General features: G+C 40.5%; 1 protein-coding gene and 1 pseudogene across 1 annotated transcript in view; both read right to left on the bottom strand.

Annotated features, from left to right (window-relative positions):
* The window catches only part of LOC102253628 (probable E3 ubiquitin-protein ligase HERC6), a 42,449-nt gene that overhangs the window by 2,196 nt on the left and 31,010 nt on the right, over positions 1–9,243 (bottom strand). The window contains exons 13-15 of the mRNA XM_014549112.1: positions 7,369–7,512; positions 2,449–2,615; positions 978–1,044 (exon numbers count right to left, since the gene is read on the bottom strand). Coding sequence (XP_014404598.1) covers positions 978–1,044; positions 2,449–2,615; positions 7,369–7,512 — 378 coding nt within the window. The remainder of the gene's footprint in view (positions 1–977; positions 1,045–2,448; positions 2,616–7,368; positions 7,513–9,243) is intronic.
* LOC102253036 lies at positions 7,958–9,237 on the bottom strand (annotated as a pseudogene).

Below are 9,243 nucleotides of genomic sequence, written 5' to 3'. Positions count from 1 at the left end.
AGCCAGCAGGGTGTTATCTCCTGAGGGGTCCCAGACTGCGAGAGGGCACAGGCCGGGCTGAGGGACCCCCCCTTCCCCCCCCAGTGCACAAATTTTTGTGCACTGGGCCTCTAGTTTTTTATAAAGATTAAAGCTAAAACATAATTTGTTGTTCACTAGTACTGTGAACCCTGAGAAAGAAGATGCCTACTAAGAAGGGCTCCTTGTGGCTAAATTAAAAACAATAACAGCCTAGCAGCTGTTTCTACATAGGGACCCGTCATGAAAACTTCACTTAAGGGAGAAGGTTGCACTGAACTACCTGCTTACACTGTGTTTCTGCCATCTGAGCCAGCCCTTCTAAAGGACTTCCTGGAATCCTATTTTATCCAAAAGGATTGAGGCTTTCTCCATCCAATAGGAGTTGCACAACTATATCCCCATCAACATCTTCACGGACCAATCAGGGCAATGCCTTTTGGACCAAGCAAACTGTGAGCATATGGAGTCCTCATTTGCATGAGGGTGGATCAATCAGGGACCAGGGTTGGGGACTTGTGTCTATATAAGCCAGCTCCTCTCTGGCTGGGGGAGTGCACTTTGCCTTTCCACTAAAGACAGGACTATGTTTCCCACACTGAGCTGAACACCAAAGATGTCTCACTGGGGCAGAGCGCAGCAGACCAGCACAGACAAAAGCAGACTGCACAGAATGGAGCAGACCAGGGTGGAGCAAAGCAGAGTAGCCCAGCCCAAAGCAGACCCGCAAGGAGCAGAGCAGAGCAGAGCACAGGAGTGAGGAGGAGAGGAGAGCAGAGCAGAGCTGTCTAGCAGAGAGGGGCCTGACCCCAGGGCTGCCTCAAAGCCATGCTGTTTTCACAGCTGTGCTGTATCAATTGAGCTGATTTGCACTGAATAGTTCCCTTCATTGCAGACCAAATCGGGAATTCCTGTTGGCACTGAATTGGTGCCAATAACCATGGGTTGACAGTACTCACAGAAAAATATATGCAAAGTGCTTCTCCAATGTCATCAGCCTCATAATTTAGAACTTCTTGCAAATTCCTAATGAAATAGTTGGTTTAAAATTTTTATTTATTGATCTTATAACATTTCAAATGTAATAAATGTTAAATGGAAAAATTGGGGGCACTACAGAAATGTATAAAATGCCATGTAAATTTCCTCTCCTGCACCATCCCACTCTCTCTTTCTAGAGTTAACCTCTACTTACAGTTTGGATTGCTTGAACCACTGCTAACACGGACACTGCTGTGTCTTGGTAGAAATTACAATAAAAAGTCCCTTCCTCTAGACCAGTGATTCTCAACCAGGGTGATTTTGCCCCCCGACCCCGAGTGGATATTTGGAAAAATCTTGAGATATCTTTGGTTGTCATAATTAGAGGAGGGTTACAAAACAAAACAAAAAAGCAATTAGAGGAGGGTTCCTATTGACATCTAGTGGGTTAAGTGAGCCCATATGCAACTCAACATCCTACAATACCCAGGACAGCCTTCCACAATAAAGGATTATCCAGACAAAAATGCCAGGCGTTTCTCAACCCCTCCTCTACATTGACAATACAGGGCATAGAGTATAAATCTAGTCAGTGTGTTCTTCCACTAACAGTACATGAGAGGAAAATCCTTTTCCCCAATCTGGCTGTCAACTCTGTATTTTATGAAAAACCTTTTGATAGTTGTCAATCTATAAAGCAAAAAATGACATTTCATCTGTATTTCCTCAATTACTAGTAAGGTTGAGCATATTTTCATTTCTTGATTAACCATATATATACATATGTGTGATGACACATATACAGTACCGGGGTTGGCAAAAGTAGGTTGACAGTTGTAAGTACGTGAAATATGGAGTTTATTAATTATTGTCTTAATGTTATTATTTTGTATCCTTACTTATGATTTATCTTTAAGATAATGATGGCTGGTAATTTAACCTACTTTTGCCCATCTCTGCATATTTATACATCAGAGATACTGTACTAATCCTTTGTCTATTATATGTTGCCAGTATTTTCCTCATAGGATATAGTTTGCCTTTTAACTTAGAACAAGCATTTTTCAACCCTTAAAAATAAAGTTGATGACATCTGATTTATTTAAATAAAGTAGATATGATTAAATACAATTTATTCAAAATAAATATAGTAGGTATGATTCGCATTAAGAATACTGTGTACTGTCTAAAGCAACTGTTTTCATCCGGATAAACTGAAGACATCTGGCATTGTTTATTATACTGGTCATAATTCGAGGAACATTTGGCCTTTTTCCATTTTTGAAGGTTTACTTGACTGTAAGTCATGCTAAAATTCAAATTCATCTAAAGAGCATACATTTATTGAAACTGAAGGCCTTTTGTGTGTCTGTGTCTCTGTGTGGAACATCATTTATGCCGAGACAACTAAGACTTAGTAGATAAAGTCCTGGAAAAACATTTACTTACTTTCCCAAAAGGGGACTGAGTTCTTTTAAATCTTCCAATGATGGCTTTTGGTCCAGAAGTTTCTTAAACAGAGCCAGTGGGAAAGGAATATCGGCAACATTTAAATGGTACAGGGAGAGTCCACACAGCATCCCAAAGAGGAAATATCTCTTCTTCACAAATTTAGGCTAGAAATGAAGAAGGAAAAAAAAACCACACCCAGCCATAATGTATTATAAATAATCAAAAATCACTGAAAAATTAGATTAGCAAAAAAATAAATATTTGAGGTTCTTACTCTGGCTTTATTACAGTTCAAAATTCTTCCATAAGTTAAAATACAAATTAAGAGTTCACAAGATTAAAGAAATGAATTTATTTTTTGTTCGTAACAGCATATCTACAATATTAAAAAATATGCTCAGATAGCCTTATAAACTAAGGTTTTCAATGTTTAAGTTTACAGTCTTTGCCTTCAAACTCATGTAGAAAAACAACACTGTGGAAGAAAGGGTGAACTTGATCTACACTTTGAGCAGGCATCAGGCATGCCAGGTGTGTGTCAGACGAGTGGTGTCCCTTCGGCAATATAACTCTCAACCAAGGTGTCCTTACAGGGACCAGCATACGGGTCAGGGAAGGTGAGTGGAAGGAAAGGGGGTGCACCAAGAGTGTCCACCTCAGGTAACTGGGGAGGCTGAGCCACTGGGCCCTGTAGGACACCTAGCACACAAAACCACTCTACCAACACAGGGAAGCAGACAAAATGCGAAGACAAAGAAACAGGTCACAAATGACAGAAATGGAGGACAGCAAACGACTGGATATAGAGTTCAAAACCACGGTTCTAAGATTTTTCAAGAATTTTATGGAAACCGCCGATAAATGTATTGAGATCCTTAAGAAATCTAGTGAGACCCTCGATGTTGTGATAAAGGACCAACTAGAAATTAAGCATACACTGACTGAAATAAAGAATATTATACAGACTCCCAACAGCAGACCAGAGGATCGCAAGAATCAAGTCAAAGATTTGAAATACGAAGAAGCAAAAAACACCCAACCGGAAAAGCAAAATGAAAAAAGAATCCAAAAATACGAAGATAGTGTAAGGAGCCTCTGGGACAACTTCAAGCGTACCAACATCAGAATTATAGGGGTACCAGAAGAAGAGAGAGGGCAAGATATTGAAAACCTATTTGAAGAAATAATGACAGAAAACTTCCCCTACCTGGTGAAAGAAATAGACTTCCAAGTCCAGGAAGTGCAGAGAACCCCAAACAAAAGGAATCCAAAGAGGACCACACCAAGACACATCATAATTAAAATGCCAAGAGCAAAAGACAAAGAGAGAATCTTAAAAGCAGCAAGAGAAAAAAAGTCAGTTACCTATAAGGGAGTACCCATACGACTGTCAGCTGATTTCTCAACAGAAACTTTGCAGGCCAGAAGGGAGTGGCAAGAAATATTCAAAGTGATGAATAGCAAGAACCTACAACCAAGATTACTTTATCCAGCAAAGCTATCATTCAGAATTGAAGGTCAGATAAAGAGCTTCACAGATAAGGAAAAGCTAAAGGAGTTCATCACCACCAAACCAGTATTATATGAAATGCTGAAAGGTATCCTTTAAGAAGAGGAAGAAGAAGAAAAAGGTAAAGATACAAATTATGAACAACAAACATGCATCTATCAACGAGTGAATGTAAGAATCAAGTGAATAAGTAATCTGATGAACAGAATGAACTGTTGATTATAATAGAATCAGGGACATAGAAAGGGAATGGACTGACTATTCTTGGGGGGGAAAGAGGTGTGGGAGATGCGGGAAGAGACTGGACAAAAATCGTGCACCTATGCATGAGGTCAGTGGGTGGGGAGTGAGGGTGGAGGGTGGGGTGGGAACTGGAAGGAGGGGAGTTATGGGGGGAAAAAAAGAGGAACAAATGTAATAATCTGAACAATAAAGATTTAATTAAAAAAAATTAAAAAAAAAGAAAAAGATTTCTATTCCAGCAACAGCCTTGCTGTTAGTAGGTGCATGACTCTGGGCCACCATCTACTTGTCCAATTTCTTCTTAGAGTAATTGTGAGGATAAATGTTAAAATGTCTTTGATTTTTGAAAATGAGTTAAAAATACAAGTATGCTTCAAAGGTGGCCTCCTCTAACCTGTTCAGTTTTTAGTTCCTGTATCTGTAATGGGTCCCCTGGTCCTAGTTGATTTAGTCTCCTCACGGAGCCATACATGAATCAGACTTTTGTTTGTTTTCTATCCAGCAGTATAACACAATGCTTAAGAGTAAGGGGTTTGGCCTGGCTGGTGTTGCTCAGTGGTTGAGTGTCCACCTATGAACCAGAAGGTCATAGTTCGATTCCTGGTCAGGGCACATGCCTGGGTTTCAGGCTCCATCCCCAGTAGGAGGCATGCAGGAGGCAGCTGATCAATGATTCTCTCTCATCATTGATGTTTCTATCTCTCTATTCCTCTCCCTTCCTCTCTGAAATCAATACAAAATATATTATTAAAAAAGAGAGTAATGGCTTTTTCTAGTCCTGAATCCATATTCCAGCTTAGTCGCTTGCTAGTTCAATGTCTGTAGCTTATTTAATCTCTCTGAACCTGTTTATTGATCTGTAAAATGGGGACAAACTATCTACCTCACGGAGTTGATATAAGGGGTCAGCATTATGTTATTAGTTATGTTTGGAGAGTCAAAAGTTAAACACAGACTTTCCATTGTGTGTGGAAGAAAGGGATCAGCACCCCTAAACCCCAGGTTGTTCAAGGGTCAACAGTACATCCCTTGCTTGCATCTCTTTGATCCATTATGTCCCTATCCTTCAACATCAACCTCAGGGCTCCACTTTTCCATTACACTTTCTCCAATTACTTTAGTTCCCCTTGATTGCTTTCTCTCTAATAAAGAATCCCTAAAATTTGGATAGTGCCCTAAAGTTTTCCTGGCGCTTCCACACTTGATTATATCCCTTGTCTTGTTTTATTCTCACAACAGTCCTGAAAAGCAGGCAGAGCAGAAATTATGACAGCCATTTTATAGGCGAGGAAACCGAAAACTCAGAGAAGCTAAAAGACTCACCCACCATCACTCGAGATTACAAATCTGGGCTTCCAATTCTACATCAGTGTATCCTTCCCTACGCTTCTGTGCTCAACAACTATTACACATAAAGTCAGCAATCCAAAATTCAGAAACAATTGCTAAAGTTCATGGTGTTTTAGTCTAATCACTCTATCTACAAATACCAAAAGAGGAAAAGGATTGTGTCGTATACTAATTTGAATCACTCACAATATTTAATACAATATGGAATCTCACGAAATAGTCAATAAATGCTTGTTGTTTGACCCATAAAAATCCTACCATTTGTACACCTTAGCCATTTCTATTTTCTAGAAGTTCATTCTTTCTCAAAAAGATACAGATCACTTCTCAGTACTTTTGCACACCCATTCATCTTTCTCTTCCTTTTCCCTGTCCCCTGGGTCCCAAACTTGTACTATGGAAAGAACACTTGGGAAATTTATCAGAAAGGGGATCCATAAATTGAGGCTCAACATGATTCTTTTTAGAATTATTTTCTCTGTGTTTCTAATAGAGAAATGAAGACAAGTTTTTTGTTATTTTAAGAAATGTTTACATTTTGAGGATCCTTGTAAAAGTATAATCATTGCAGAAATGAACTGCCTTATTAGAATTAGCAATTATCTCTAGGATTATATTAATAATTTCTCTTCTTATAGAAACATTCTAGATTACTGCATCTCAAAATCTAGGAAACCACACAAATATCCATCAGAAGTGAGTAGATAAGCAACATGTAGTACATCCATACAATGGAATACTACTCAACAAAAGGGAATGAGGTTTGGTAACATTCAACAACATGCATGACTCTCAACATAATTATGCTGAGTGAAAGAGGACAGACACCAAGATTACTTATGATTCCATTTCTGTAAAATTCTAGGAAATACAAAGTACTCTATAGTGCCAGTTGTTGCCTGGGCATGGAATAGGGGGCACCAGAGGCATAGCAGCAGGGAAGGAGTAGGGCTCGAAAGGGATACGAGAAAACTTTGGGGGATGATGTGTAGGTTCATTATCTTTTTAAAAATATATTTTTATTGATTTCAGAGAGGAAGGGAGAGGGAGAGAGAGATAAAACATCAATGAGGAGAGAGAATCATTGATCTGCTGCCTCCTGCACGCCCCATACTGGGGATTGTTTGCAACCTGGACATGTGCCCTGACTGGGAATCGAACTGTGACCTCCTGGTTCATAGGTCAACACTCAACCACTGAGCCATGTTGGCCAGGCTATTTTCATTATCTTGATGATGGTGAGAGTTTCATTGGTATATATGTATATCAAAACTTATCAAATTGGAAAAATCTATGTGCTGTTTATTGTATCTCAAGTGTACTTCATTAAAGGTGTTTAAAAATATAAAGTGCGTATGAATTACTTGACGATCTTATGAAATACACAGGCCTGAGATTCTGCTTTTCACAGGTGTTGTTGGAGCGGCTGCTCTGTGGACCATATTTTGAGTAGCAAGGCTCTATATGACCTAATTTTACGTTATTTATTTACTTAAAATAGTGTCATTTTAAAAATTGATTTTAGAGAGGGAGAAAAGGAGGGAGAGACATCAATGTGAAAGAGATAACATGGATTGGGTTGCCTCCCATACATGCCTGACCATGCCTCAACTTGGCTGGCACCCACAACCTACGTATGGCCCCTGACTGAGAATCAAATCCATGACCTTCCAGTGCATAGACGATACTCCAACCAACTCAGCCCCATTGTCCAGGACCTAATTTTACATGATTATGTATGGTTCTCATGTTGTAATAGATGGCATAATTTTTCTGTTCTGAAAAAAGAATAAGAAAATAAATAAGAGACTTACACTGATAGGAAACCACATGTAGGAACCCTCTTCAGGATACATGAACATTCCATATTCTGTCTTGGTCATCTCTTCAAATATGAAGTAGAAGAACTCGGACTTTACCCCATAACCCACAGAACGAATTTCGTTAATAAATTCAATCTGAGGAAAGAGAACACTCCCAGAGTTAAAATATAATGCCTTGACCTTTTGTAGAAAAGTTTCAAACCTCCTGCAGTCACCAGAATTCCCAGAATCCCACATCTCTTACTTCACTGCAATCTGTTCTCCCTCAATTTGCTCCTGAGCAGCAGCTGCCATGAACCTATTTATTGTCCGATTATTGTATACTGTGTGCATGGGGCTTTTACACTGCCATGAACCAAGTGAAGGGGATGCTAGCAAGACTTATCATTCACCAATTATGTTGACCAGCGTCTTAAACCAAATTCTGATGTGCTTTAATCCTCTGGGCCACTAAATCCCCTGATTCTTCTATCTTGTTATCTGTCTTCATTGCATCATTCAGACTTTACAGCTTTGGCCCAATCAACAACTATTTAATTTCTCCTACCTCTCCCCTCTTTAGGACTTTTTTTTTTTAAAGAAAACGAAGTAATTTATTACTGTTTTGCCTTTTATTTAGAAGCGTCTCTGGGCTCTCTGCTGGGATTGCTCCAATCATTGGCTCCAGGTGTGGCCTTGTAACGGCGCCATGCTGACTTATTGAATATGGGAAGCCTCTCGAATGATTCACTTGAAAGAGCCTTCAGATTAATTACAGCATCCGTACCCACTCCTTCCATAGAGTAGAGTTTTAGATCTCCTTGGAAATATCTAGCATACAGACGAGAAATTGGCAAGCCATAACCAAATCCAGCCAGAGGGGCAGCTCTTGAAGGCTCCAGGCTTGGTCTAGGAGCAGTGGAATACATGTAGTTAAAGAGACGATCTATTTTTCGAAGGGGGACGCCACCACCTAGGTCGCTGATCTTAATGGACAAGTCTTCTTTACCCAGAGTAACAAGGGTTTTAACCGCTGGGTAGGCCTCTTTTCTGTCTTCATAGAGTTCAATGGTTGCTCTCATCGAGTTCTTGAACAACTCAAATAGCATGTGAAACAGATGGGAGGGCACATAAACTACCTGAATAGGTTTGCCTGGAGCTTTGGCATTGAATTCTTCAACTTCCAACTCAGGGGCTACCATGTAATACTGTTCACATAACATCTTGGCGGTTTCATAGGCATCTTTCACGACATCGGCCACGTTGCAGGTGGGATCGATACTTCCGATGTGTTTGGGATGAGCAGGATTTGTGTCACCACCAAACAGAAGCGTGTGCTGGTTGATAAGCATGCGGAAGGAGATGCGGTTGGTATAGAAGCGATCCAGGAAATACTGGATGTTACTGCTAGTGAACGGATCAAACCCAAACTTCTCCTTGTATTCAATCACTCCTTGTGCCATTGTAGGAACCACATCGTTGTGTCTATTTCTGACTTGAATAAGAACCTGTAGAAAGTTATCTAAGACCTTTGGGTCCTCAGGGCTCTTATTTTCATACTCCAAAAGTTCAAGGAAGCTCTGCATATACCAACTCTGGACCAATCCCACTGACGGGCGGGTAAGCAAATTATCCGGCAGAAGATTAACTTCTCTCATGGAGTTAGCCAGGCGCACAGGAAGCTCCTTCCGTAGAAACCTGTATGACGTTTTTTCACACGCATTGTCTCTCCCGAAGTCCAGGAACTGCTTGATGGAGAGCGGCGACGGGGAGAAGCGGGAGTAGCGCTCAATCTGCTTGGGCACCGGCTGCTTCAGCAGCCACCGGAACAGCCGCATCCTCGCCGGGGCAGTGCACGCACCAGCCAAGGCACTCAGGCGGGTGCAG

Source organism: Myotis brandtii, unplaced genomic scaffold (assembly GCF_000412655.1).
Source record: "Myotis brandtii unplaced genomic scaffold, ASM41265v1 scaffold5356, whole genome shotgun sequence".
In the NCBI taxonomy this organism is placed as follows: Eukaryota; Metazoa; Chordata; class Mammalia; order Chiroptera; family Vespertilionidae; genus Myotis; species Myotis brandtii.
Note: the sequence above shows the minus strand (reverse complement) of the source record. Positions and strands in the feature narration are given on the sequence as shown.